The sequence below is a fragment of the Fimicolochytrium jonesii genome (assembly GCF_025526975.1).
Source record: "Fimicolochytrium jonesii strain JEL569 chromosome Unknown EV422scaffold_38, whole genome shotgun sequence".
Classification (NCBI taxonomy): Eukaryota; Fungi; Chytridiomycota; class Chytridiomycetes; order Spizellomycetales; family Powellomycetaceae; genus Fimicolochytrium; species Fimicolochytrium jonesii.
Window position 1 is genome coordinate 197,165 of NW_026515705.1, and position 26,544 is coordinate 223,708.

Genomic DNA, 26,544 nt, shown 5'->3' on the forward strand with positions numbered 1-26,544 from the left:
TGGGCATGAGTTCGCACACATGCCATGCGCAGGTAGCGGTGGACAAACAGAAATACTCTGCGAAGATAGCAAAATCCATTTGTTTTCAGCTGCATACGACCACGCCCTGTATATATAAACATTCAGCCACTGCACATGTAATCCACTCAGCGTCCAAACAAACTCATGCAGCAGCTTCCCAGTGGATACTGGAGCGGAGGTGGGTGGGGCGGACCCTTGAGCCAAAATGGCCGTAGTTCCGACAGCGCTGGTGCCGGTTCGTCCACCCCTTTGACGAAGCAGGCGGTCATTCCGCCGCACTGGGAAGCACCATTTTTCCAGCGTAGCGCCGGCCGATTTGAAGCGGCCGGATCATTTTCGCAGACCCAATCGTTATGTGCCCGACCTCCTCATCTATCGTACTGATCGATTCGCCGATCGCGAACTTGCTATTGTCCAAAGCGCTCCAAATCTCAGGAGTTTCGGCATTGCACATGCTTTCCAGCTTCCTGGTGAGATATTCCGATTGCGAACAAGCTTGCATGAGGATTGCTATGTCATCATGAATCCGTCCGCAAATGCCCATCCGGGTTGGGTCTCGATCGGAGCGCCAGGCTCTGTAAACAGCGATTATACCGGCGGAAAAGGTTGCGCCCATCAGCACAAGCAGTATCGACATAGTTGCGCCGCTTGTTGTAACCTTTGACCCGCTTCCCGCAGTCTTTACTTCACAACTGTCCACAGTTACCGCAGCCGTCAGAGCATAGCCCTGCCTGATGATGCCGGGTAGTTCATCAGATTGACGTCTGCATTTCGTTTGCATGACATGCCCCCGTGGCTTACCTGAAGAGCATCATATTCAGCATATCTGGAACGATAGAGTGAAGCGAATCAAATGACGATAGAAGGAGGAATAATGAGTGAAACGTTGTAGGAAGATACTTTATACCGCACAGGAGGTTTGGAACCAACCTATTCCAACCGATCCGAGAGCAATGGATAGACCGCCATCTCGAGACATCCATGACAATAGTGGAGGAGCTGAATTGGCCTTCAGTCGCGTCATTATTTCGGTGCTGTTCAATGCCCGCTGCCAGGCCATGACGACGGACGCGAAATCATCGGGAGGCGGGTACGATGTATGTGAATCCGTAATGGTGGTGACGCCTTTCATCGCGGGAGCGATGCCTGCTTTGCTAGCCATGTATTCGACGGTCGCAGTTCCCACCGAAAGTCCGGAAATCGTGAGACATTGGAGCCGACTGGGTCCTCCTCCGCAAATCTCCCCATCGAAGAGTTCCTGGTTCAACACGAAAGACTCCGGGCGGCCAGAGGCATCATACTTCGGGGTGAAGGTGCTTGCGAGGGCAACTCCATAGCCCGCCTGTCGATTGACATTTGGAAGGTCCGAAGTCGTGAGATTGGTGCCAGTTCCTGCGTCGTCATGCATCATTTGCCAGCTTCGTATCGAACCAACGCCGCATTGGCACGTGGAGTTCATGAGCATAAGGACCGCTTTTCCGGAAACGCTGAAAGCGCCGGAGTATCCATCGACCTCTGGCCCCAGGATTCCGATGGATTGAGCATATCCATCAATCTTCATGTGTCCCATGGATGAACTTGTAACGTATGACGCGGCTCCGCTGACATACGAGACGCTTATTCCGGTGACAGATCCCCGCGAGGCACCCGTCGTAGCAGGCACATAGCAAGAAGCCGCCTCCGTGACGGTACTTTCTTCGAGAGTGATTCCAGTCCCAGCGACAATAGCCAAAACGTGCAGACCTAGTAGCAATACTTGAACCCAGGATATCCATAGAAGCCTTGTTCGGAGCAAACTCCTGTACGAGAGCTTAGAGAGGAAGCCCATGCGCTTCAGGGTTGGACAGTGGATATAGCCTAGCACAGCCAGACTCCCTTGTCCTTTGGCGAGTTGTTCCATACTCCAGATCTTGATGCTGCGATCAACGAGCTTGCTAAGAAGCGAGGCGTAAATCAGAACGGCGGCCTCGATTATTGTTATGGCCATCCATTCTCCCCCTGTGATAAAAGTTGAGCCGATGGTTAGGCAAGGGCGGCGCCGGGCTCGAACATTGGAACTGAACTAACCATTTGCTTGGACGGGCAATACAGCTTCCGTGTGGACGACTATCAAAATCGCCCCTGTTATCACTGTCCCGCTCAGCCACCAATAAAGAAATAGATCTCGCATCAAAGCTAACTATTGCAGTTCGACGAGGAAAGCTTGAGCATGGAAAGCGAGTCTGAAAGTCACATGGTGTCTGAACCTACTTGCTTCCCTTGCTTTTCGAGTGGTAAGCCTGCCTGTGCTTGCAGGCTGAGACTAGATAAGTGACCTTTCAAGTCTCCTTGAAGGTCATGATGGGCCTGGAGGTGCTCGTCATTGTCCCCTTTCAACTTTTCCGAGTTCCCGTGCGTCAAGCTTCCTGGCTCGATGATTTTAGGGGCTTCTTCGTCTTCGAAATGAGATATCGCAACGCTTCTCTGATCAAGAGACTTGCTCCCACCTGGGAGGGATGGTGAAGCATACTTCATTGCACAGGATACGGCGTTCGGAGTGTGAAGTGCTTCATATTTGCAACCGTGGTTTGATAAATACAGTCAACTCCAGCGGAGCAACGCGCTGTCGAAATTCCGCGCCAAATATGACACCTCAGCATCAAAACTGCAGCGATAAGTACAGGTACTTCACCGAATCTCTCTCCCAATGTCCAGCTCGTTGCACGACCCAAGGAAGCCGACATAAGTGGATGAGAATCTGATGTTTCTATGATACATTTCTAATCTGCTCCCTGCGGTGCTCCGTCGATGATATCACGGTACGAGAGTCCTACAACCAGCTCACGTCTCTTCCAGACAGCACAAAGCCTCAATTCCTTTCGGCATCTGATTTCCGTTTGCCCTCGGTTTCGCTTCGGCTCGGTCTCGTCTTGGCATTAGTCCAGGACATATAGCTGTTCCATCCTAATGCTACGGTATTCACCACGAGCGACTGGTAGTTCACTGGAGTGAAGTAGAAGTTGCAGAGTTGAACAGGCGGCCAGAGCATACAGTTCGCTTTGTATGCTTCCAGGTACGACTAGAAGATGTTCCAGTCCGTAGTGAGCGCTTGCAGTACTAATGCGCTTCGTAGATTGTATCCGCACTCACCTCGCTCAGTTTCCGTTTAACTTGGGTCCAAGTTTTCCCCTCCATGAAGCCCATAGATGTAAAGAAACAGAACATGTTGATAGGTGCAAACATAAATTGGTCCATCGCGACTTTCGTGACCGTAGCTGATAGGAGCATGAACATTAAAAGGTATGCCCCCGGACGTTCTTCACCTTTCGAGGCATACCACCCAGCGGATTCTTGAAAGACACAGCTCTATTCAAAAACCTGTACCACACGGCAATAGCGGGCCCCTTTGCATGGAAAGAGTATCTGTTCAGCGGGTATTATGTGGAAAATCCGAAGTTTTTGTACGGTAGACTTACGAGGGCGAATGTACCGTAAAGCGTCAAACGGCCCGTCCGCGCCCAGTCGTGATCGCCTGCACCCTTCCCCTCCACCCCGTGCTGAGCAACGACGTCACCAGCAGCAAAAAGAAGCCCTGAGGTCCAGCCGGCGGTGAGAATCCTGAGCTGCTCGCATCGTCCTGAAACGAATTCGGGCTTGCCACTAACCCGCCGTTGCTGCTTGTGTGGCGATGGGGTTCTTCACCATAGTGCGGTGGTACAGTCGACCTAATGACGCCATGGCGAGGCGACCTGTGCTTTGTCCAAGGCGCTGAACCAGTATTGAACATGCAAGTGGACTTGCAGTCTGGGATGTGCAATTGGCTGAATTCCAAGATCCCGTCGACTCCTGCAGCTCCTGGTGCCGCTTGTGACACAACATGACCAAGAGAACGCGTCCAACACCCAGGGCGTTTGAACGAGAACAAGGACACCAACGACAGAGCAACTGCCCGAACGTATCACGATGGTCTTTACATTGTAGCGATAAAGGCGGCCGCGAGCGGGGCGTTAGACTTCCTATTTAATCTACATCACCTCTCCAACTTCGTGTAACTTGGCGGGTTCCACTTCCACTTCGCAAATTTCAGGATGTACAAGGGGAAGCTGCTCAAGGCGGTTATGACCGCCGATTTCCAGACGAATGTCGTAGTCAAAATGAACGTGAGATCTAGAGGAAGAGGTGTTCAGTTCGGAGGTCCACCTTCAAACTTTCATCAACTCGAGCGGACCTACCGAAGTCGGTTTTCAAAACCCACATCGACGAAATGTACAATGCAACAGTGATGATTTCGGAATAGATCATGTATGGATGCCTGTGTTTCGCGATAGAAGATTGATGAGCTATATAGGTCCCATCTGCCAAAATTCCGTAAGTGATCTCACCATGTGTTAATCTCCAAAGCGACCATTAGAAGCTCGTTGAAGATGAGAGCAGTGAATGAGATGGAAACAATGTTGACGAACTCGTCTTCGAATAGCCAAGTTGCGAGCATCAGGATAGCGCCACCTATGTGTGATATGTTAGGATTATGTCCATTATTCGACCGAGATTCTGAAAAGGGACGAAACGCACCTTGGTAGACGCTGATAGTCAACCAGATGAAGAACGTTTTTAGTGAAAGCGAACGACCCTGTTATCGTTATCATCCGTGTCAGCAATTCGGTAACGCCAATCGGTAACGCCAATCAACTTCTTTGAAACCCCTTACCTTCCGGAGCTCTTTATACAACTCAGGATATAACAGGGCGGTCTCCTCGCTGACGTCCTTGTCAAGCACGAGCGAGAACACAGGCGCCATTGTAAAAACGGTTGCATATCTGATGAACACGCGATTTAGTGAACGCCTCGATCAAATGTCTCCAGGTCGAAACATACCCAACGAGCAGCATTCCCTATGAGAGTATCAACATCAGCAAACCCTTTCACGGGACTCGGACGGAGTGACTGCTGCGCTGCTTACCTGATATAGGGCAATAGGGGCGAAGTAGAATATGGAAGAGAAAACCGCTTGCATAATGGATATTATGAGACCACGATGTATGACGAATTGACTCAGTTTTGCGGAACGTTTATCTGCATATTGTGTGAGCGATATGTCCGAGAAACACGAAGCCGGCCTGATCAATGGTTTACTATGTCACTTACAGCTATTCCGGCCATGCCACAGTAACAATCTTGTGAGGTGACTGAACTGAGTAACGGAAAAATCGGCCGCCAAGGATGCCTGTTTGCCTTCTTTTCCAACAATCCCAACACCCACGTGGGCAGCTTGGATCATGGAGACATCGTTGCCTCCATCGCCAATGGCACACGTGCGCTGGCCCGTACATTTCTTGATCAATTGCGTGATCTCCGCCTTCTGCGTTGGCGAGCAACGACAGCAGACAACGGCGGGTAACCGGATGGCGACATCTATGAATTCAGCGCAGTAGCGGTCGAGGTATGTCTGATGGCGTCAACGGTCAGTACATTCGCTCAGACAATTTGAGAACGGAGTGTGACTCACCTGTAGTGATTCTCCGTCGATGACCAGACAACAGTCCAGCTTCCCTTGTATGTTACTGAGCTCTTCCATGGCCTGCATGGAGTTTGTGACTGTCTTCGCCGTGAGCGTTCAACCTCCGCTATCGATTTTGATGAGAGACCTGCATTACCTTTCGATATTTGATGTATTGTTTGATTCCGCGACACAAGTTTAGTCGATACAGCGATACACGTGGCAGTCTCAATCTTGTCTCCCGTGAGCATCCAGATTCTGATGCCTGCATTCCGAAGGAGCTCAAGCGTCGTTTTCACGTCATCCTGCAATACCGAACATCATCTTTGAGGACTCCTGGCAAACCCTGACGGGGTTGAGAATCAACACACCTGAAGCTTGTCCTCGACACCAGTGAGCCCCAGTAGTTCCAAATCACACTCCAAAACTTCGGATACGACCCGCTGCATTGCCGCGTTCCTATCATGCACGCTGATCTTTGCCTCGGCGTATCTGCAAGCATGGAACAACGATGAGAGATGCGTGATGTAGGCGAACATATCCCGCTGCTCGATGTATACCGCCGATTGAACTCCTGGAGAGCGTCTTCCGATAGCCGTTTCCTCCCAATAACAAGCGTCCGTAAGCCCTCTCTTGCCATATTCCCGCACTCCTCATCCAACCAATCGTTGTACTGTACAATCTTGCTCATGATGGCGTCTGCCCCTTTCTGGTAAAAGAAAATCTCTCCGGTCGTCGAGTCTTTCACAATTATGCCCATCCGCTTCGTCTCGGACGTGAATGGGAACACGTCCAGGATCTGATAGTCAAGCATGGGGCCCTCGGGAGTACGAATCCGGACGTTCTGGCGGTCACGGAAGTACAGCGTGACGCCCACGGATTCCGTCCATTTCACAATGGCGACCTCGTCTGGGGAGGATGCTTGGTACGTTATCTCCCCATCCGCCGCTATGACCGGCGTCACGTTATGGCATAGAGCGAGGGCCTGTACAATGTCTCGAACGCGAGAAGCGATGTCACGAGCACGCTTGTAACGGAACGCAGCCCCCTCTTGCCGAGTACTGAATGCCGAAACCAAGTGTTCTCGTACATCTTGCATCGATTCGCCCCCATAGGACATGGTCCCCATGTGTAGCCTCTTCAGTTCCATGTCTGAGGTGTGCGAACACGACCATGAGTCTTGCCGGCTTCTCCACAAAAGCTTCGTCTAAGCTTACCATTTTGAGTTAATGTGCCAGTTTTATCAGTCAGCAGATATCCTATTCGTCCAAGCTCCTCCGGGATAGTGCTCGTTCGGACGACCGTATCTGGTATTCTCCGATCTCGCATTATTTGCATGGAATATACAGTCTTTCCCATGTCAAGGTTCACTCGTAAACTGAATGAAACGTATCAGCACGGCCGGTTCAAGATCTGCAAGAGAGCCTATCCTTACCTGATCGGAATGATGGACGAGAACAGGATCAAGAATCTAAACATGTAGATGTACCATATGCCTCTGAAGCCGTTGAGGCCTACCATGGCGATGGACAAAATCAAGGTCACGACCGCCAGAATCTACGCGTAGGAAGCAATGAAATAAGTATCAATATAACACCGTGCTCAAGCGTGGGGCATAATCTACCTTTGAAAGTCTGTTGATCTCGTTGTCCAGTTGGCCAACCTTGGTACTGGGGAAGCTAGTGTTCATAACGGCGCGTGTGTCGATGCCCGTATACACGATGATGCCGAGAGCATTTCCGGACGCAACAACTGTATTGGCCCAGAGGGTGTTCTCGGCATTCAGAGCCTCTACATGGTCACCTTCCTTCAACTACTTCAGTCAACCTTCAAGCATCCAGTTCTCAGCGAATCCATCTTACCGTAGTTGTCTCAATGTTCATGTTTCCGACAAACATGTGGATGTCTTTATGTGGTTTCTCGGCTGAAGATAGAGAACCTTTTTGAGCACCGGACAGCGGAGAGGAAACGAATGACATAGAGAATTACCGTACACGCTTCCGCGTAACCGTAAGAGCGCTTGGTCGTTCCCCAAGTTCTGCGTGTACGGCACAGCAACTCTACACATTGCAACGTGTAAGACGAGGTAGGAGCATGGGTTGCGCGGGCTGCTGTGACCCACCTTAATTTCCAGTCTGTTTCTCCATCCAGCTGGTCAGTGCGGATAAAGCATGCCCCACTGGATTCCGTGGTTCGCAACAGAACGCAATCCGCGGGTACCTGTGAAGTAAACGGTCAACCGAACGGAACATCCAGAGGTTCGAAAACATTTGCCCATACTCTTTGGTTCTTCTCAATTAACACGAAGTCTCCCACTTTCAGGTCCGAACTAGGGACTTCCACAAAGCCCGAGTCCGTCAATCTCTGATACAGTTGCGAATTCGCCTCCTGATGTCACGGTCAAGCAAAGTCAGCTTGTCCATCACATGTGCAGCGCCTTTGAATCTGAACCTGGTCCAACCTCATCTCGTTGATATCGCTTCCAATCGTCATTCCCTTCCTTTCCAATGGTGACCAGCAGCACGAAGGAAAGCGGTCCAAAGTACGTGAACAAGTAGCCTGCGGGTCATGGACGACTTGTTAAAACCCCACCGATCTTTTGTCACGCTTCACGACTACGCACCTATTTTGAGTGCAGGTACGAATTGGGATAGCGCGACCAGCAGGAAGTAGAGGTTGAAGAAGAACTTGAACTAAGGCATGCCGCGGGAGTTCAGCTTATTGCCCGCCATCGTTTGTCGAAGGAAAGAACGTGCGTACCTGCTCATAGAGCACCAATGGCAGGAAGGAAGCAACATTGTACTTTTGATTGCGCACCACATTGGGGTTATATGCGACACTTGCTTGTGTGGCTTTTTACATAAGATGGGAAGCTTGTGAACGGAGCTTCAAGGGAATCTCCATGGACATAAACGACATATCATACTGTTCAATGGTATAGTGCGCGGTACATTGGATGGTCCACTTCCAAGGAAGAGCCTTTTGATGTAGGAGCGTCCTTTAGGTGGTGGGTAATGCTTGATGTCCTGGCTGTGACTTGGAAGCAACTAACATAGCGCGGTCAGTGTTGGCCTGTGATCTCACGAGAAGAAACCGTGCTGCCTCGCCTCCAGGGCTTTCACACCTCTCCTCCTGCGAGAACACCTGATGCCCGGTTGTCCTCCCTACTCACATCGATGGATGACGATCCGGCCGAGCCTAGCAGCTCACGCTCAATGAGTGGTGCCTCCTCCGCATCTTCGCTCAGGAAATTCTTTTGTTTCGGACTCATTCTCTTCGCCTCACGAAGGGTTTGCAAGCGAATGTCCATCGCAGGCCTTGATGTTCGCCGAGTTCTAGCGTACATTCGCACCCGAGCGCGAGTTGCCTGGACCTTTCTGAGCCCCGCAGAGGTGCCCTTCCGATTCCACTGCTCTTCTCTCTCTTATTTTGTCCTAAGAAGGCTTCGTCGACCAGCCATTCGCTTACTTGAAGCGACCTCCCCCTAATAATAATACCACGAAGGCAAAGCAGGGCAACTGGTTTTCTCTGCAGCAAGTCTCCGGAGTCCGATATTCAGTACGTCCGCTGTCTCTGAGAGACCTGTTTCGAGCTTGGAGTCCTGTTGTACTCTCAACTTCAATAAGTTGATCTGGTGCCGTTTCCCACCCAATGCTGAAGGAGCTCAGCGAGTTTCCTGAACACGACCGGCGAGGAATGACGTGGCCCGACGGTTGACAGCCAAGAGCGCAGTCTGCGTTCCGAATGATTTTTTAACATACGACCGCAAGTTGAACTGTATGTACATATCATTAGGTGGAAGACGATAGCCGTCGGACAAAGATAATTGCCGGCAGACTAAGTTCCAGACGAAAGGATTTAATTACGCCTCGGTGCAGTCGAACTTCCCGACCTCCATCCATAAACTGGAATCCCTTCGTTCTATAAACTTCGACCACATATATACCATCAATAGGTATCTCTCGGACTACTAGTCCTCCGTGAACTCTGACGAATGGGAGTCCTGGGACTCAAGCAACTGAGATTCCGAATGGCCCCACTTAACTGACGCGTAGTTTAGCATCCGGGAACGCATACTGTCGTAGGTAGCGCTGTCGGAAGACACAAAAAGTACGCCAAGCTTTGCCGACGCGATGGCTATTTTGATTGCTGCAAGAGTTGTGTCTCGCGAATTCCAAAGGTCGGGTTGAGCACTGATGCACCCGTAATATGCGCGTAACGGCGGTACCGAGAGCTAAAAGCATTTTGCGATCGTCGGAGTTCCTAACTGTCTTGAATCCGGCCTCGGCCCTGCGCGTATCGTTGCTACCCCTCCAGTTGACAGCTTCGAAATGCTGCCTGCCGTCAACTTCCACTATTATGTTCTTGTCCGGCCGCCAAAAGAGGTAGCGGTACTCCCCACCGGCAAGCGATACCGCCCACTCGAACCTTTTCCTGCGTCCCGCCGCGAAACCCCGCGTCCGCAAGCTATCCTACATGAGCTCCTCCGTTTGATACACGCACCCGTGCCGAGTCCCATGTGTGACACTGTTGATCGCAGCGCGCCACTCCTCGTTGCAATCCGGTATATCTCATGTCCACCACGCAGATTTCCTTGAGCCCGGCGTAAATTCGGTCGGCGGATCGGGGTTGCGGACTGAATATAAAGGCCATCAGGACAAGCGGCGAGCGTATACTGTCAAAGGACAGAGCAGAACAATGATTTCGTGCTGTGCAAACCGCGCAAGTATCCAGCCTTACCTCCCAGCACCCAGCAGTACAGGTGAGGATATCTTCGCCTTTGCACAGAGCCAGCGGACCACAAGAACCTCCCGCTCTATCAGGCTTGTGCACCGTGTACGGGCATAGGCCGCCTGAGGTGCATAAACTTCGGGGTACGTTCAAATCTCTGCTTGCAATTCGTGCAAACGTTACAAAAGCGATCCTTGCTGGTTTTCAGGTGTCCGCTTGCCAGCCTATCCTTCTTGTCGACCGAGTATACCCCTAATCTTCCTTTATTTCGAAGGGGACACGCCGATATCTACCACTGTCTCCGAGGATGTCGTGCTGGAGCAGGCAGATCGTCACAAGGCACTGCACTGTGCATATAACATGCACGCAGTTGAGGACATAAATAGTATCCACCTCGCCGATGCAAGCGTTGTTGCTGCTGGGCCTGCTGATGGCGTTGCTGCTCGTCCGCGTCCCCGAACTTGAGCGGAAGAAGACCAGATGGTTGGTATGTGAGGTCGTCGACGTGCTTTATGGGATGGTCTTCGTTGAAGGGATTCGATCTGGACCTGTCCTGCATCTGCTGAGACGAAAACGGTCCTGAAAAGTTTTGAAAGAGTCAGCATGGTTCCATAAATTGAAGGGCATACAGTGAAGTCATGAAGCCAACAAACCTTGCACAGTGCCACTGGGATCTTTGTACTGCCATATCTGCGGAACAAATGGAGTAGGCGGGCAACCATTCCGGGAAGTGCCGAGTGTGTCCCGACGGCGCCTGACCCATATCGAACCGACTCAGACCGAGAGCGTTGCCCGAAGCAGGCATCGTTGCCCGGAGCGGCGATGTCGCTCTGTAAACTTCACTCCAGACTTTTAAGTGATCGGTTGAGTTGAGTTGGGTTGTATGTACTTGCGAGTGTTGGGAAAATGAGGCCGTTGCGGGAGGAGAGGGGAGCTCAGCGCTCCAATACGTTTTGGACTTGTCACTTGTGCCCCACGGTTGCGCTGGCGGGCCAGTGGCGGTTACTTCCCTCGGTAGTTCTCGAAGGCGAATCGCAAGGGCCATATTCGGACAGTTCGGACAACGAGTGCACTGTGTTGTCATCAAACCCCGACTCCGCCTGTTGGGTTAGGGTTAAACCAGAGCGGCGAATAGAGGCGGTCACGTGAATCTCGCGAGCAAGTAGGGAGGGCCCGAGAGCCAACAACCTCGAGATCCTCTGCGCATCCCCGACCAGGCATCACCTTCTAGAATCTACTCTGTTTTCGTAACCGAATTGCAAACGAAGGTAGGTCGATCGACTCGGCTATACAGGCTCCGCGAGATCAATGCGTGCTTGAAGTTGTAGTGTAGTTTTGGTGCTGATCCCGTTCTGATCACTTGCACGCCGGCAGCCGAACAAACTTTCCCACGTTTCTATACAAAAGCAGCCAAGATGCAGCTCCCGGTGATGGTTATGAGTGCGTATCACACAGCCTCTCGGATGGGGCCATATGTTTTCCCCAGCTAAATACGCATTCTCCCCTCACAGATGCCAACATGGAGCGCGAGCAAGGTCGCAAAGCGCAGATCTCCAACATCCAGTCTGCCAAGGTAAGTCACCGATTTTGCGTTGAAAAGCCGTACCAGCTTCTCTCCTTGGCTAACGACCATATATGAAGGTGATATCGGATATCATCCGAACTTGCTTGGGTCCTCGCGCCATGTTGAAGATGTTGCTGGACCCCATGGGTGGTATCGTTATGACCAACGACGGAAACGCTATTCTTCGCGAAGTCGAGGTGGCGCACCCCGCTGCGAAGTCCATGATCGAGCTGTCGCGGACGCAGGACGAGGAAGTCGGTGATGGAACAACGAGCGTAATCATTCTTGGTGCGTTCTTCAGAAGCTATGTGGAAAGGAGAAGGATACTTTTACTGAACTACTCCCGTTTGTAGCTGGCGAGATCTTGTCTTCAGCCCTACCTTTCATCGAACGAAACATCCACCCAATTACTATCATTGCCGCATACAAGAAGGCGCTGGAGAATGCTCTCATCATCATGAAGGACATTTCCATTGAGGTGGACATCAACAACAAGGAGGAGATGATGCGCATCATCAAATCTACCATTGGAACTAAGTTTGTGTCAAGATGGAGCGATCTGATGTGCGGCCTCGCTTACGATGCTGTGAAGTGTGTGAATAAGGAGGTTGATGGAAAGCGTGAGGTGGACATCAAGCGTTACGCCCGTGTCGAGAAGGTTGGTAGATATCAGACATCGCAGACTTTGCAAGCCCACCTGGATGCTCATGCTTACTTCCTTAAATAGATCCCAGGCGGCGAAATTGACGAGTCCCGTGTGTTGGACGGTATTCTGGTCAACAAGGATGTGACGCACCCCAAGATGCGACGAACCATTGAGAAGCCTAGGATTGTTCTACTCGATTGCCCACTTGAGTACAAGAAGGGAGAATCGCAAACAAACGTGGAGGTTACGGACGAGGCCCACTGGGCTCGTTTATTGGAAATCGAGGAGGAGCAAGTTAAGGAGATGTGTGACCATATCATTCGGTTGAAGCCTGATCTGGTCTTCACGGAGAAGGGCGTTAGTGGTGAGTATTCTCAATTTCCCACCCTAGATGAAGTCGGTTTCTGAAACACTCCTTTGAAAAGATCTTGCGCAGCACTTCTTGATGAAGGAAAACATCACCGCCATTCGCCGTGTGCGAAAGACCGACAACCACCGTATTTCCCGCGCCGTCGGGGCGACAATCGTTAACAGGGTGGAAGACCTCAAGGAGGCCGACGTCGGTACCGGTTGTGGTCTTTTCGAAGTCAGGAAAATCGGTGACGAGTACTTCACCTTCCTGGAGAAATGCGAAGACCCCAAGGCATGCACAATTCTCCTTCGCGGACCCAGCAAGGACGTCCTTCAGGAAATCGACCGTAACCTGCAAGATGCTATGTGCGTTGCCCGTAACGTCATGTTCGAGCCACGATTGTGCCCTGGTGGAGGTGCAACGGAAATGGCGCTTGCCGTCCGTCTGGGAGAGCAAGCGAAGAGTATTTCTGGAGTCGAGCAATACCCATACAAGGCCGTTGCGGAAGCTTTGGAGGTCATCCCCCGTACGCTTGTGCAGAACTGTGGTGGAAATGCCATCAAGATTCTGACACAATTGAGGGTGAGTGCTTTCTTTCAGGCGAGTATATTTGTCCTTGCGCTTTACTGAAATGGTGTTATCATCAAGGCAAAACATGCCGTTGCGGAAAACTTCTCCTGGGGTATTGACGGCGAGAACGGCAAGATCGTTGACATGCACACCTACGGTGTGTGGGAACCTCACGCTGTCAAGGCGCAGACGATTAAAACTGCCATCGAGTCGGCGTGTCTCCTCCTCCGTGTCGATGACATTGTGTCCGGAATCTCCAAGAGGGAGGGAGGTGGTGGCGGCGCGCCGCCCAACATGGAGGATGCCCCCGAGGTATGTCTTATCCTGCATTGCTCGGCCGACTTTCCGATGATGTACTCACCTACCGTCTTGCTTCGCAACACAGGACAATGGAGAGCGTTAAGCAATGTATATCGACCAATGCAAAATTTCCTGCCAGTTATCTATGTACAGTTGTTCTTATTGCTTGTCGGTTAATAAAGTAAATATAGCAATTGCTTGTGAAACTGGGCGAACAGGCATCAGGTCCATGTGGTTCACGCGGCAGCCACTTCGGCTTACTCATCGAGGTCTTCGGTAAACATGGCTGTGTACATTAGTTTTGGTCATTATGTACTTTTGTGTGCCGAAAGATTCGTTCAAGACGAGTATCAGCGTCTCTTTGCTACCCCTACATCACCTACTTCCTACTGTATCCTTCACACTATCCTACATTCCGCCTTGTCACTTCTTCTCGGCCTCCCTCTTCTCCAACTGCTCATCTACGACCTTTTTTATCAGACCTGCAAACACATTCTCCCTGCCATCCCCACCAGCGTTCAGCATCGCCACCGCGACGTTCTCCACATACTTCCCGATCTGATCCACCTCCAAATTCACCTTCTCCCCCACCTTCTTCTTCGGTAGCACGACATGCTCCTGCGTGTACGCGATCAACATCACGGAGAATGTTCGCTGGATGTAGTCCACATCAACCACCGTCAGCGACGTTCCATCGAGGGTGACGTAGCCTTTGGGGATGATGTAGCGTAGATGGTCGATGGGATTCGCAGGCGTTGGAGGGGCCAGGTGGAACTTGAGGAGGAGGGAGTTTGGCGGGTCGGGGGTGATGGTGTGGATTGTGACCGTGGTGTCGACGTGTCCCTGGACGAAGTGACCGCCGAAACGAGTTGAGGCGGACATGGCTCGCTCCAAATTCACTTTCTCGTTCACCTTCAGATCGCCTAACGAAGAAGTCGTGTCAGCTTGCGAACCCAAGAAAGACCGGTCCAAGACGTCCAACATCTACCAAGGCTGGTCTTCCGTAACGTCTCTGGGGCTATGCCGACCTTGAACCAGGTCCGTGCATCGTCGAAAGCGGTCACTGTCAAGCACACGCCTATGGGGAATACTAAGTCAGGCGGAGGCGGAGAAGGCACATACTCGGGGGCCTAGACAAAAACATACCGTTCACGGCGATGCTGTCGCCCAAGTTGACATCGGGCAATACGACCTGTGCATCCCCGACGGTAAGCGAGAACCCTCCGCCTCCCGTGCTGGTAGTGTCCATGGGCACGATTTCGGCAACCGTACCCATAACTTCTACAATTCCTGTAAACATTCTGTACGAGAGACTATTCGGGTAAAAGACAGTACGTCCGTTTTTGAGGAGCTTCAAGGGCTCGCTTGCTATATATACGCTGGCTCCTAGTGGGCTTGACACAGCAACAATCACCCGCTTTGTAATGTGACGATCGGACGTCGGCTGAAGCCTCGGAAGCGGGAAGTTTTGTTCTCACGCCTTACGCGTTTGGCTCTGCCGTCTCCCGACTCCTGAGGGCGTCGTAACCAGATCCTACAAAAACTAAAATCGCCCTGCTTTCCGCCTGGCTCGCCCAAAACCGTGGCATCTGACGAAAACCCCCACGAAGGACACAGCGAAAGAATGCTGCGCTCGATACCTGGTCGTCTGCACCTTTGCGGACTGTCAAGGGCACCTCGTCTTGTACACCCGCCCGCGGGACGGTGCTCTTCCAGGTCAGGTGCTAGGACGCAAGCCTCGTCTCTCCGATTTCAACAAATCTCAACGGTCGTCCACGAGGACATCAAGACAGATGGAGAGAACCTGGAGGAGCATAAGATAGCCAACGACGACGTGCAAGTCAGCACAAAACCGATCAAAATTGGTGTCGATTCCGGGCCGGTTGCCGAGACAGGTTCAAAGCAGAAGTCCGCCTCAACTTCTAGCGGTGTTAGCGAAGACGACGCGGTTATGTTCAACTCAGGACTCAGCGACTTCCGAAGTGCTCTGACCGCGGGCAAGGCTAAGCATGCCTGGGCTATCTTCCGTTCGATGGAGCGGAACGACAAGCTGGACGGTCTTGGATGGAGGGACTACAACGCCCTTATGAAGGTCGCGCGGATGTTTACAGTGCCCATCGGAGCACGCAGCAAGTTGGAGCAGGCTCTTATCGATGTGGATTGGATCATGAGCGTCATGGGGAGACAGGGTATCAAGCCCAATGCAGCGACGTACGCCGCATTGGCCTCAGCGGCCGCTTTGTGCGGGGATGTCGACCGTGTGCGTACGATTCTGCAAACGGTGGCGGACAAAGGCTGGGTGTTAGACCACGGCGGCGACATGCTACTGCTTGCTCAAGCTCAAACAGAACCACATCAAGCATTGGAGTCGTTTGGAGCCCACCTCAAGAAAAATCCGGGCAGCGGGAGCGTGGCAGTCTATAATTCGCTATTGGATAACTTCTCCGTAGCGGAAGACCATCATCGGTTCCAACAACTACTCATGTTGGGAAAGGAGCACAGACTGCCTCCAAGCGCCATGACCTACGATATCTTGACACAGCATTTCGCTGTGCGGGTGGGAGACTTGAACGAGGCGACGGCGATTATGGAACAACGCGTACAGCAAGGGTATGGACGATCGATTAAAGCATACACCGCTCTCATAGCGGGCTATCACAGCCGTCAAGACTATGTGAAGGTCATGGAACTATTCAAAGAAGTCGAGAAGCATGGTCTTCCCCCCACCATTAGGTTGCTCAACTTTATAATGTCCGCAAACAGCAAGCTGGGCAATGTCAAAGCAGCCGCACGCATCTTCTTCCGCATCTTGAGCAATCCGGATTTGCAAGCGAATGCACTGACGTACAAGACCCTTAGCAATGCGCTCAAATCTTGGCCGGACTCCTTCGAAAGTCTGGTCAAATCAATACGTCAAAAACCGACCAGGAGACTTTACGTGAACGTTGTGCGCGGCATGTTCGATGCAGAGGCAGACCTGATGACGCAGCGGGTCGCTGCCGAATACCGTGATATGTGCAGACTGTATCCGAACCACTATCGTTTGGATGACAAGTTGCTCACCATCGAGCATCGGATTCTGTGCTCGTACGGGCGCCGGGAAGAAGCTGAGAGCATATGGGCCGAACATTTCAGCACAAGCCGGCATCTGCGAAACAAATGGGCGTATCAGTCCATGATGTCTTTGTACGGTCATCAAGCTTCGAGGGATCCCAGAAGGGCGAGGGAGGTCTTCGACGAAGCGAAGGCGTCGGGCTTGCCAGTAGACTTGTTCGCTTACAACGCCCTCCTCAAAACCTTCTGGTATCCGAGCATCCCCTTGAATAGTCAGGCGATCGGCATCATTCGGGAGGCCATCGAAGCGAACGTCATCGGAGACATCTCGACGCTCCCGCATACCCATCTCATGCAAAAGGCAATCACGGTGATAGGGAAGGGCAACGTCGTGAAAGGGTACCAGGCTCTTACCAACGGTGAAGAGCTCGACATGTCTTCATTGCCCATCTGGAGTGATATGTTCCCAGGCGGACACGAACCAATTGATGGACGGGTCAAAAAGAACAAGCCGCCTCACAGTACCGAATCGCATGCAGAATAGACATAGTTTCTGTGTACCGCTTAGCCAGATGTAGGAAAGAGCTCACGGGGTATTATCTACATATTCTCAATAGAGCAAAGCGCTATAATTGGAGTTTCAAATCAATTCGCTGGTGATCATTGCTCTAAATCTATGGCACATGACAGGCGGGCTAAACAATTTGCCTTCGATGTATCTGCCTGTCAACAAACTTCTCGAGACTCCCACGATCACCGGCAATGGGTATGTACATAGGTGTCGTATGTGCCCCGCTGACAATGGACTGTAATCTAGCTCTTACTTGAGAGCCATTCCGGATATCTAATTGATGGCAGATGCTGTCAACTCCCCATGTATGTGTTGCGCAACAAGTGCATATGTGCATCGCGACCACTTACTTGGAGATTATCGTCTCAACAACGTCGTCAACATGGTGGCATAGACCTGCAATGTGCTGATCCCATGCCGGTAAACGTTCGGGTTGTTGGAAATGTATCAGTTGATCGATCTGATCTATGATTCCGGACAGGTTGCCTTGCCCGATCATTTTACTCGCCGTCTTCTCCGCTTGCTCTGCTGAAATGGCCAAGAGACTGCCAAGTTCTTGGAACGTGATGTTGTTGTAGATTTTGCTGGCACTGAGAAGGTTGTGCTCGATGACGGCTCGATCGAGGACTGTTGTCCCATCACCGAGCTTGGCGAGTTGATGTGTGGCCAGGGTCTCTGCGAACTCTTCTACCTCATGCTTTCGTAGCACGCGGCCCAGGTACATTTTCTCCAAAATGGCATACACACCGTGCTGCTTGATTTCTGGCCGCTCACGCGTGCGCTCGTCCTTGTACAATGTGGCAAGCATCCTCGACCGCTGTGGGCCAGCGCCTGCCAGAACCGCGCACTTGACAGCCTGTACGAGCAGTTGCATTCTGTCCGAGTCGGGGATTTCGACCGCATAAGAGAGTTCGTGGTACTTCACAGCAGCCTGAAGGAAGGCCCGCTTGTAATCGAGGATCCTGGCTTGGGACATTTTGAAATGGATCTTGGCTTCGGGATTGCTTTGAGGCGACAGAATCAAAGCAGCACGATTCATGTACGATTCCGCGGCGACGGCGTCATCGTTTTCCAGGAGAAGGCGGGTGATGTGTATATATATCTCCAGCTTGTAGTCATCCGAGACAATTCGATGCCCCGAGTCGAGAGGGATGCCTTGCAACATCCTCGCAGCTTGCTCCCACTCCTCCTGGTCCTCATACAATTTGGCCAGCTTTTCCCGTACTGTTGATATCTACACACAAATGTCGATAAGTCTTCGCTCATCGATAATAAATTGCGTGCGAGAGGCCACCAACCTGTTCCTCGAACGCCACAGCCCTGCCCTGCATCCTGTCCAGCGCATACTTCCACAGGTCCGTCACAAGATCAGGGTCTCTATTCTGACTCCATCCCTCAAACAGCCTGACGAAATCCTGTAAAATTTGTCTCGATATGACCAAGCCGATACTGTCCTCCACGGCGTGAGAAAGTATTTCGTGCAAAACAGGAACGACGGCTTCTGGAGACAACTGCTGACGAGGCTGTGCGTGGGCCGGCGACGACGGTTCAGCGTCAAGGACGGACTCTAGAAAAGACCGGTACAGCGCAGGCCGTTGCTTTTGGTCCGCTGCGGCGATGGCAGCTAGCTGTGCGCTCGACATTGCGTTGGTGTTTCAGGATTCTGGATGATCTCCTGGTAACTTGGCGGAAAAGACAAAACTGTTTGCAACCATACAAATCTCTTGACAAGGGCGTGGGCGGTTTCTACAGTGTAGAAGCCTCAACAGAACAAACCAGAAGTTGCGGGATCTCCGGGGAGCGGAGCTTCAGTTGCGATACCGGGTGGACTTCGATGAGCTGTGGCTTTCTGTGACCGGTGGAGACTGACAATTGACCTCAGAATTGACCTCTTGAACCTCATGAACGCGTCTGGGAAGTCTGGGACTCTGGGTGTTTCTCCCAACGTGGGCGAATTCCCATTCCCACGAACGTCGTGTTTCCTAACGCCAATGATCATCCAGGGAGCAACCACCAGAAGGTTGCGGCAAGCTAGTGGTGCGCAATTCCTCCTGCAGCTCACCGCCAGATATTTGGAGCAGCTCAGCACTCCCCCTTTCATATGCTGCAGCTGTAGGCGACGCGCAATAGCCGTCAAAACCTTTGCACCTCAGACGAGAGTCAAGAGGCCCCCCGCAGAGTATGCTTATCGACGACCTACCTCCTCAACTGCTTCCACCTTACGCTTTCAGGTTCCTAAGCGTCAGTCAACCAACTCGGTCGCGCTTGAAGGTGCTGCAGTGGGACTGCCGCCCTCTGAGGATGTCTTTTCCGAACAGCTAGGGGACACTGGAGATGCACTCCCACTTTCAAATTCTGAAGCGGGCAGTCCGGACGAGGTTGCGCTAGAAAAGACAGAACTAGGGCAGCCGAAGCCGAAAGACCCAGCTGGCGCGAAGAGTTTTGAGCAATCGGAAAGTGTAGCGGACAAGGCGCGGGAGACTGGGGACGCCCCTAAATATGCGAGATACCCTCGAAGACCACACAGAATCTCAGAGATTCTGGAAGGCTCCGGTCGTGCGGAAGAACGTACCAGTCGCAGCAACAAAACTGAATCGATGGGAGATCTTACGACTGGAGGTTCTGAAGAAGGCGATGTAGATCGGAGACAATTCAGGATATCAGAGTTTTCGGAACACTCAGCGCGTGTCCAAGAACGGGACGAGCACAAAGTAACCCTGGACGAATTTTATCGTGTCGTTCTCAAAAAGGAAATCCGCAAGATCTGGTTATCGTATCTCTCTCTGCGGCGGTCGGGCGCGTACTTGAACCTGGACAGCAAGAATTTCCTTGCGGTGGTTGAAGCGTTGCGATCGCCGAAATCGCTCGACCATGTTGCCGATGACGTTCGAAAAGATGCAGCCGACGCGCTGTGGACGGACTACATGCGTTTACCCAATCAACACGCACACGCGGACGTCTTGCGCGAATTCGTTCACTTGTATGCCGATATAGGAGACCTGGCAGGCGTCAACGAGGTTGCCAATGTGATGCACCGGGATTCTATCGTAGAACCACCTGGCTCCAAAGTCACATACAGGCTTATTGAGACGTACGCGCGAAACGGCGAATTCAGGGCCGCATATAGATCTTTCGAAGAAGCCACCGGGACGAAGTACTCTGTGCATTGCACAGAAGCGGCTAATGCCTTCCTCAAGGGATGCGCCATGGGCGGTCGGGAAGCCGAACTCTTGCAGATGTTCGGGTGGATGATGAGAAAAGGAATTCCGCATGACTTTCACACGTACCACCATTTGATCGCGTACTACGCCTTGAAGAAAGATTTAGTCAACGCCGAAGCAGCTTTTGAGGGAGCGGAGCTGCTGGCATCCGCGCCAAAGTCGCCACCCATCCCTATGGCGACGTGGGCGCTCGTCTTGCATCTTTATATGGGATGCAACGAGCACACGAAGGCGCAGAACTTCATCCGAAAGATGGAAGAATGGCATGGCAAGTTGAGCGAGAGCGCAGCCGCGGACGCGTCAGAACTGGCAAGGTTGACGAAGGATCCTGTTTTGGCGTGGAAGGCAACAAATTACAGAACCAAATCGTTTCGGAAAAGCAAGACCGAAGTTTTACGACGGAAGTTGGCAGTTAACGTCGCTCTGACCTTCGGAGATCTGTCGGACGTGGTACCCACCAATATCAATTCCGTCCTCGCAAAGTTAGATCAACTGAAAGCCACACTCGAGTCCGCATCCGTGCCGTTCAACCCCATCACGCTCCGCCGTCTCCTGACCGGATACTATCTGCTGCATAATGACTCCGCAGCGGAGGTCGTGCTACAGTGGTACAAACTGTCAAAGTTCACCATTCCTCCCGCAGTCAAGGATATGGTCGTCCAGGCGTATTTATTTAAGGATACAGCCAGCGCTGAACGCGTCCGGAGGAGCTACTAGCTACCGGATTTTGGTGATTCCACGAGTACGCATGAGCGGAAAGCCTGGAACCATGCCTTATATTATCTGTACATATGCGGATCCCCTCCCTTAATACTTCGTCCTAGAGCATTTGCCACTGCCGTAGACTGTGGCGCGACCTTACAATACAATGTGGCGACGCTATAGTACAATAGATGTTGTGCTAGCCGCCCATGTGCAGCCTAGACTCTGGGTCGGACTCGAGATAATTTTCCCCAAGACACTCTTGAGTATCGACATCCTGTTGGGCTTGGCCACGAATCTCTGTCACTCACTTTCTCGACTATGGAACTTAGATGAGCTATCAAACCGAACGATTCTCCCGCGTCCTTGCCAATGCCAGCATCAATGCATCCCTCCGTCCGAGTCCGAGTTGATCCGAGTCAGTTGAAGCGAGGCAAAGGTAAAAGCTGCATTCCTAGCGGGATGCGCGCTCGTCGGTCGGACATCTTCGAACCTGTCGCTCTCTACTGCCAGATCCACGAAGCCATCGATGCTCTCCTCATAGGCTTCCCACTGTACGCCGTCGCGGGCCATGATCTCCAGTGTGCTCCTCCATGATAATAGGACGGTCTCTCCGCCACTCATCCTTCACCGCGTCATCGAAGTCGTGCGGCAGAGAGGGAGGAGCATATCTGAGCACTCGTGAGTATGTTTGGGCATGCGGTTGCCATCTTGGGAGCAGTAAGGGGCCCGAAATGAAATCGATGTCGAGGGGAGAATGTGCAAGGCGGAGTCTTTCTGACTGATGAGCTGCCGGTCAGTGTCGTTCCGTGCTACAATGCGGACTGTCGTACGAGGTTGTGCTGGAGTTGGCGACGCCGTACACGACCGTATTGGTACGCTAGTAAAGGATACGTTGGTCTACCGATCTGCACGGCCACCATGTCCCGTTCTGAGCAGAAATGAGCTAATCGCTGTCCATTGTGATCGTTCGCAACCGCTTAAAAATTGGGAGTTAGTGGGAAGTCCCTCCATGGCTTCTGAGCGACGTGGCTTCATTCGCGTACATCCAGGAAAGAGTCTGCGCAAGTGCTATGACTTCGGTTTGATGCTTTACAGCAGCCGTTTGACAAAACAACTGTCCCCTACTCCATGCGAAAGCATAAGCTTCCCAATTACACACGAAAGTATGAGCGACCGGCGTGCTTAGGCTCACGGCTCTATGAAACTCGAAAAAAGCTCGATCGGGGCGCGAGATGAGAAGAGAGGTGATTTTCGCAAAGCTTGTCGGGCGGGCCCCAGCGTTTGGGAATGAAGCGCTTCTTCATAGTGTGATATATTGACAGACAATACATTCCTTCATCCATCGAAAAGCACTCCATGTTGTTGGGCGTTGTGGCCAGTACGTCAAACTTCTTCTCGAACCGGATATAGATTGGAGTAGACGAGTCTGATCAGGCCATCGTGGTACGAGCGCGCCACTAAGATCATTCTGAACCGGGCTGCGGCTGTAATGAAGCTGAAAATGTGTTGGATGAGCTCGCGAGGAAGCTACGGTTTGGTGTTGGCCTTCAACTTCGCCTCGGTGATGGTGTTCGGCTGAATTGGAAGGGTGTCTTCTGGGGGCATGGCAGTGGGAGGTTCTCCTGATGGTTCCGAGTAACTTTGTTGAACGGTCCAACTGAGGCTCAGGACGGGCGTAGACTTCGTTTTCACGGGCGCTGCAACGAGACTTGCCTCAATTCTCGACGAGGGCAAGGAAGGGGGTTACAATTGATGCTGCGGTTCGGTTAGAGCGGATAGCTCGGTTCGGATACGGACGCGGACTGCACAAAGACAAAAACCATGAATGGCTACCACTGGGGGTTGATCGTGCACACATTCAGCACTCAGCGCGCTATACCACACAACTACATCATCACACAAATATTTCACTGCAACATGCGCACCCAATCATTGGCAGCCCAAACAGTAGCGCGAAACAGTAAATTTGACACAACTGACAATATATGAACGCGCTTTCAACAAGACTTCTTTGATACAAGACGTCTCACTTTCCTCTCCATTACCGTCCAATTCATTCCTCTCGCATCCCATTAACTTTTCCTCCGTATGTCCCTTGAAGAACCAGGCAACTGTGTTCACTCTAACGTGAACACTAGTGAATACTGCTCTTATGTAAAGGGAACTGACGGCAAGTCTGTCAGGCAACGTCAGCCCATACATATTGCGCACATATCTCCACATTATATCTCAATATTTGCATTCTGTAATTCAAGCCCAAGACCTTGCACGTCAGAGTTGAAGTTCACATGAGCCCTTTGAAGGATCCTTTTGTCATATGCCACAGCCAAAACGTGGATAAGAACTGCAGGGAGGCACTATAGCATCGCATCGGTGTCATGGATTACTATATTGTTTGAGGGTTGCTGTACCTCTATTCTAAAAAGGAAGAATACACATCTACGCCTACTTTCTATATCCTGGAGATAATTTGTACTGATTCCTTAGACTGTGCCGCTATTTGGGCCATCAAGCGAGCTTTTGCAGCCAGCTGCATATCCAGGTCATAGTGCCCATACATGCTATATAACAATTCCCCCGGGATAATGGGCTTCCTCAATGTTGGCCGAGGAATTTTCTTCTTCACAATCAGGGCTTTGCCCCCTGGAGTTGCAAGCAAATCTTCATATGCCTTCACGCTCTCCCCATGCGCTGCTAGCTGCTCAGCGCTAAGTGGGAGCTTCCCCGCATTGCGATCTTCCAGGAACTTGATCCTAGCATTCACTACTTGTAGCGAATCTTCTAAAGTGCGGGCTTTAGCTTTACATTGGGGTCGGGGCGGTGCAGGTGAGCGAGCCTGGAGGGCAGAGTCAAACTCGGAGTCAGACATGGTTACAAGCTCCTCTTCCAGGTCCCCCACTGTTTGCTGTGAAGTTGGCTGGACGTCAACTTCTACTTGGTTAATGGCAATGGGATTCTCTGACAAATCAATCACCGTCACCAAGCTTTCTCTCCAGTTGAGCCTGAATTTTATCTTTGTGCTCTGCTTATGGAGCGTTTGACCTGCCAACAGGGCGTTGGTTAGGGCCCTTTCTAGCTTTGAGAATCCGATAATGGCTTTGGTGTTCTTCCACAGACCTTTGGAATGGGTTGCCATTGGGATTGACGGAAATGATGGAATGGACGGTGTCGTTGCTGCTGTTGATGCTGTTGGTGCCGAAGCAAGAGTTTCTACCTCCTGATCTTCCCAAGTCAGCTGACTTTTCCCTGTTAGTCGCACGTTTTTGCCTCCGCTGGCGGTTCTGGTTATCCCGTGCTTTTTGGGAACGGTCCCGACTATGCAGATTGACTTGATTTTCTTCCCAATTCCTAGTACGCTCATCCTGAGCAAGGTCGAAGTTTCTTCCTAAGATCACCGCCATATGGAGAGGGTTGTGCTTCCCAACAGCGTATATCTGGCCGGGCATGCAATATGAATCAGTAACAGAGTCACATCCGCATCATGGGTCAGGGTTCCATACCTGATGATGCGAACTTTCCTCCCCATTGGTGGTAGAAAAGCAGTTTGCACAAACTTCTGAATTCATTTTGGAGTAGGCAGGGCAACTCATCTGTCGGATATCTTCCTGCTTCCACCAGGCGGCTTTTTTCACAATGACAGGATAGTTCTCAGCGGCATTCGTCCAAATCTGGTCATACGTTCCATTGACGTCCACCGCAAGGTCTTTCAGACTCTTGAATTTCTGAAACAGGCTCTCTTTCACGGTGTCTCGATCAAACCCTTTGTAGCCTTCAAGCGCCTTGATGGCAATAATATGCATACGTCTAGAAAGTTAAAGGGACTACTTTAGCTGCTCCATACGGATCTTGCCTGTGTTTGATGGAACATACGAGACAAAATGGTAGTCACATCCTGTGACAAACTGATCGAAAGCTGTTCTACTATCGATGCCAAAAGTTTCTGCAAGTGCCTGACATATGCCAGCGTATTGAGGAATGGCAATTTCGACAGTAATGCTGGAAAAATCCTGGTTGAACCGCAAGCTCTGGTATGCGTCAGTGATGGAAAAGCCGTCTCGAGTGGCTGGAAGTAAATACTTTCGAGTTTATCAGGGTTCACCCAGAGACTGCCATGCAACATACCATACTCAAGTGTCATTTTGAACGCTCGGTGAATCGCTTTCTCGGTGGCTCGATTTGTGTAAGTCCGTGATAGTGTTCGTACTGGTGCTAAATGTAAGTCACTTGAAGTCCAATACCTTTTGTAATTTTCCCCACTTACTCCTGTTCTCGCCATTTTCAGTCACAAAGGTGGATACACTAAAGACATTGAAGTCCTCAGAGTCCCTTGCCATCTTCACTGCTCCAAAATAAATATCTGCCATGAGGTGTGCAGATCGTCCAGCAATGCGTGACATGGCCACACTCTGACAGAAGATCATAGTTGTCTGATCATCTGGCATAAAAACTTCTTGAATGTATTGAGGATGCTTTTCTGGATCCTCTTCATGCTTTATCGTTGCAGCACTAGTCAGCGTGTATCCGTTGGTGGTTGATAAGCGGGAACAACTGCTGTATCAGGACCTACCCGTGCAATCTCATCTTTCATTTCTCGCAGACAAGCCTCTAGTCCGGTGCCTAGCTGCTGTTGTTTGCCGCATCTGGTTTTTGCGGCTTTGAGGCGAGCCAAAACGTCCTTATTATTCAGTGAAGGATGTACTTGGTGAGGCCTCAGATCGCCGAAATCTGGTATCTTTTGTACCCCTGCAACGGAGTTTGTATCAGCCCCAGTCCGCGTCTGTGCAAGTCACTGAACAAAACAAAAGACATCCCTGCACTAATTCTTGCTATGGATGCTTGCGTCCCAAGGATCTGTACACCCCTGAGGAATTGGGCCTGCACCTTCAGCGGAACTATGGACCTCGGGGGAGGGGGATGGCGGTGCCATCCAACGCATAAAATTGCAAACCAATACTTTGCTGACTCCTTGTTACATGGGACAAGTTTGATAAGCCTCTTTCCCTCAGCCCCATTTTTGCGTCCACAGGAGTTTAATGACATCTCAGGATCTTCATTGCCATGTCGGCAGCATTTCTTTCCGGTGGCAGTGGATCCTAAACTGATAAGATTAGGGCATCCTTGAACACCTTCATTCAGATGGAACGCCTTCTCAGACTCTTGAAGAAGCGACCCAAGCATTGTAGAAAGCTCTGCACTACGTGCAGATGTTTTGATTGAGACATCCTCCAAAATGGTTTGCAGCTGATGATAATCAATGTTCCTGGGAATCGTTCTCGAGAGGTGTGTTTCCCCAGACCGCCATTTGGAGCAGCTGATGAAACGTTGTGGTGGTG

At 51.4% G+C, this 26,544-nt stretch overlaps 10 protein-coding genes across 10 annotated transcripts; 3 read left to right on the forward strand and 7 right to left on the reverse strand.

Annotated features, from left to right (window-relative positions):
• Positions 1-156: 156 nt before the first annotated feature.
• On the reverse strand, positions 157-2,597 carry EV422DRAFT_546356 (uncharacterized protein). The gene is made up of 5 exons (XM_053071536.1): positions 2,272-2,597; positions 2,089-2,200; positions 952-2,019; positions 823-847; positions 157-752 (listed from the first exon to the last, which is right to left on the reverse strand). The coding sequence occupies exons 1-5, from the start codon at positions 2,533-2,535 to the stop codon at positions 287-289; spliced, it is 1,935 nt and encodes a 644-aa protein (XP_052921314.1). The 5' UTR covers positions 2,536-2,597; the 3' UTR covers positions 157-286.
• On the reverse strand, positions 2,586-3,956 carry EV422DRAFT_546360 (uncharacterized protein). Its single transcript, XM_053071537.1, has 5 exons — positions 3,666-3,956; positions 3,477-3,592; positions 3,338-3,404; positions 3,151-3,275; positions 2,586-3,079 (listed from the first exon to the last, which is right to left on the reverse strand). Exons 1-5 carry the CDS (start codon positions 3,877-3,879, stop codon positions 2,870-2,872), a joined length of 732 nt encoding a protein of 243 aa, XP_052921315.1. The 5' UTR covers positions 3,880-3,956; the 3' UTR covers positions 2,586-2,869.
• On the reverse strand, positions 3,957-9,196 carry EV422DRAFT_546365 (putative NEO1-P-type ATPase). Its single transcript, XM_053071538.1, has 24 exons — positions 8,670-9,196; positions 8,424-8,544; positions 8,258-8,349; positions 8,121-8,190; positions 7,959-8,056; positions 7,778-7,885; positions 7,620-7,717; positions 7,487-7,557; positions 7,360-7,421; positions 7,122-7,304; positions 6,933-7,054; positions 6,715-6,875; positions 6,058-6,649; positions 5,869-5,989; positions 5,655-5,802; positions 5,507-5,595; positions 5,146-5,446; positions 4,961-5,073; positions 4,876-4,892; positions 4,709-4,817; positions 4,573-4,630; positions 4,383-4,506; positions 4,233-4,312; positions 3,957-4,167 (listed from the first exon to the last, which is right to left on the reverse strand). The coding sequence occupies exons 1-24, from the start codon at positions 8,841-8,843 to the stop codon at positions 4,031-4,033; spliced, it is 3,249 nt and encodes a 1,082-aa protein (XP_052921316.1). The 5' UTR covers positions 8,844-9,196; the 3' UTR covers positions 3,957-4,030.
• Positions 9,197-9,467: 271 nt separating this feature from the next.
• EV422DRAFT_581564 (uncharacterized protein) lies at positions 9,468-11,273 on the reverse strand (the record flags this gene model as incomplete). The annotated part of the gene is made up of 8 exons (XM_053073377.1): positions 9,468-9,731; positions 9,766-9,969; positions 10,001-10,172; positions 10,238-10,364; positions 10,522-10,575; positions 10,622-10,807; positions 10,882-10,918; positions 11,118-11,273. 8 exons carry the CDS (start codon positions 11,271-11,273, stop codon positions 9,468-9,470), a joined length of 1,200 nt encoding a protein of 399 aa, XP_052921317.1.
• A 474-nt stretch (positions 11,274-11,747) lies between these two features.
• EV422DRAFT_501464 (chaperonin Cpn60/TCP-1 family) lies at positions 11,748-13,837 on the forward strand (the record flags this gene model as incomplete). The annotated part of the gene is made up of 6 exons (XM_053068192.1): positions 11,748-11,801; positions 11,870-12,080; positions 12,146-12,450; positions 12,520-12,802; positions 12,864-13,372; positions 13,439-13,837. 6 exons carry the CDS (start codon positions 11,748-11,750, stop codon positions 13,835-13,837), a joined length of 1,761 nt encoding a protein of 586 aa, XP_052921318.1.
• Positions 13,838-14,083: 246 nt separating this feature from the next.
• On the reverse strand, positions 14,084-15,168 carry EV422DRAFT_591807 (uncharacterized protein; the record flags this gene model as incomplete). The annotated part of the gene is made up of 3 exons (XM_053073540.1): positions 14,807-15,168; positions 14,649-14,738; positions 14,084-14,583 (listed from the first exon to the last, which is right to left on the reverse strand). The coding sequence occupies exons 1-3, from the start codon at positions 14,958-14,960 to the stop codon at positions 14,084-14,086; spliced, it is 744 nt and encodes a 247-aa protein (XP_052921319.1). The 5' UTR covers positions 14,961-15,168.
• A 1-nt stretch (position 15,169) lies between these two features.
• On the forward strand, positions 15,170-17,658 carry EV422DRAFT_546377 (uncharacterized protein). The gene has a single exon (XM_053071539.1). The coding sequence runs from the start codon at positions 15,285-15,287 to the stop codon at positions 17,256-17,258; it is 1,974 nt and encodes a 657-aa protein (XP_052921320.1). The 5' UTR covers positions 15,170-15,284; the 3' UTR covers positions 17,259-17,658.
• EV422DRAFT_501466 (uncharacterized protein) lies at positions 17,632-18,928 on the reverse strand (the record flags this gene model as incomplete). The annotated part of the gene is made up of 2 exons (XM_053068193.1): positions 17,632-18,519; positions 18,584-18,928. 2 exons carry the CDS (start codon positions 18,926-18,928, stop codon positions 17,632-17,634), a joined length of 1,233 nt encoding a protein of 410 aa, XP_052921321.1.
• Positions 18,929-19,057: 129 nt separating this feature from the next.
• Positions 19,058-21,607, forward strand: EV422DRAFT_297685 (uncharacterized protein). Its single transcript, XM_053066067.1, has one exon. The coding sequence runs from the start codon at positions 19,187-19,189 to the stop codon at positions 21,221-21,223; it is 2,037 nt and encodes a 678-aa protein (XP_052921322.1). The 5' UTR covers positions 19,058-19,186; the 3' UTR covers positions 21,224-21,607.
• A 2,056-nt stretch (positions 21,608-23,663) lies between these two features.
• EV422DRAFT_509929 (uncharacterized protein) lies at positions 23,664-26,147 on the reverse strand (the record flags this gene model as incomplete). Its single annotated transcript, XM_053068885.1, has 7 exons — positions 23,664-24,596; positions 24,712-25,015; positions 25,082-25,274; positions 25,334-25,414; positions 25,473-25,617; positions 25,779-25,954; positions 26,093-26,147. The coding sequence occupies 7 exons, from the start codon at positions 26,145-26,147 to the stop codon at positions 23,664-23,666; spliced, it is 1,887 nt and encodes a 628-aa protein (XP_052921323.1).
• Between the last annotated feature and the right edge of the window lie 397 nt (positions 26,148-26,544).

Excerpts from the sequence above, each read along its gene's own strand:
- EV422DRAFT_546360 (XM_053071537.1), bottom strand. The coding sequence starts at position 3,879 with ATGTTGTGTCACAAGCGGCACCAGGAGCTGCAGGAGTCGACGGGATCT. Across the intron at positions 3,593-3,665 it reads CACACAAGCAGCAACGGCGG|GGCTTCTTTTTGCTGCTGGT; the intron begins GTTAGTGGCAAG and ends GCTGGACCTCAG. Across the intron at positions 3,276-3,337 it reads TTTCAAGAATCCGCTGGGTG|CTACGGTCACGAAAGTCGCG; the intron begins GTATGCCTCGAA and ends TGCTCCTATCAG.
- EV422DRAFT_546356 (XM_053071536.1), bottom strand. The coding sequence starts at position 2,535 with ATGAAGTATGCTTCACCATCCCTCCCAGGTGGGAGCAAGTCTCTTGAT. Across the intron at positions 2,201-2,271 it reads TCGAAAAGCAAGGGAAGCAA|TTAGCTTTGATGCGAGATCT; the intron begins GTAGGTTCAGAC and ends GAACTGCAATAG. Across the intron at positions 2,020-2,088 it reads ATTGCCCGTCCAAGCAAATG|GGGGAGAATGGATGGCCATA; the intron begins GTTAGTTCAGTT and ends CTTTTATCACAG.
- EV422DRAFT_297685 (XM_053066067.1), top strand. The coding sequence starts at position 19,187 with ATGAACGCGTCTGGGAAGTCTGGGACTCTGGGTGTTTCTCCCAACGTG.
- EV422DRAFT_546377 (XM_053071539.1), top strand. The coding sequence starts at position 15,285 with ATGCTGCGCTCGATACCTGGTCGTCTGCACCTTTGCGGACTGTCAAGG.
- EV422DRAFT_546365 (XM_053071538.1), bottom strand. The coding sequence starts at position 8,843 with ATGTACGCTAGAACTCGGCGAACATCAAGGCCTGCGATGGACATTCGC. Across the intron at positions 6,650-6,714 it reads TGGCACATTAACTCAAAATG|ACATGGAACTGAAGAGGCTA; the intron begins GTAAGCTTAGAC and ends CGCACACCTCAG. Across the intron at positions 5,074-5,145 it reads GTGGCATGGCCGGAATAGCT|ATAAACGTTCCGCAAAACTG; the intron begins GTAAGTGACATA and ends CACAATATGCAG.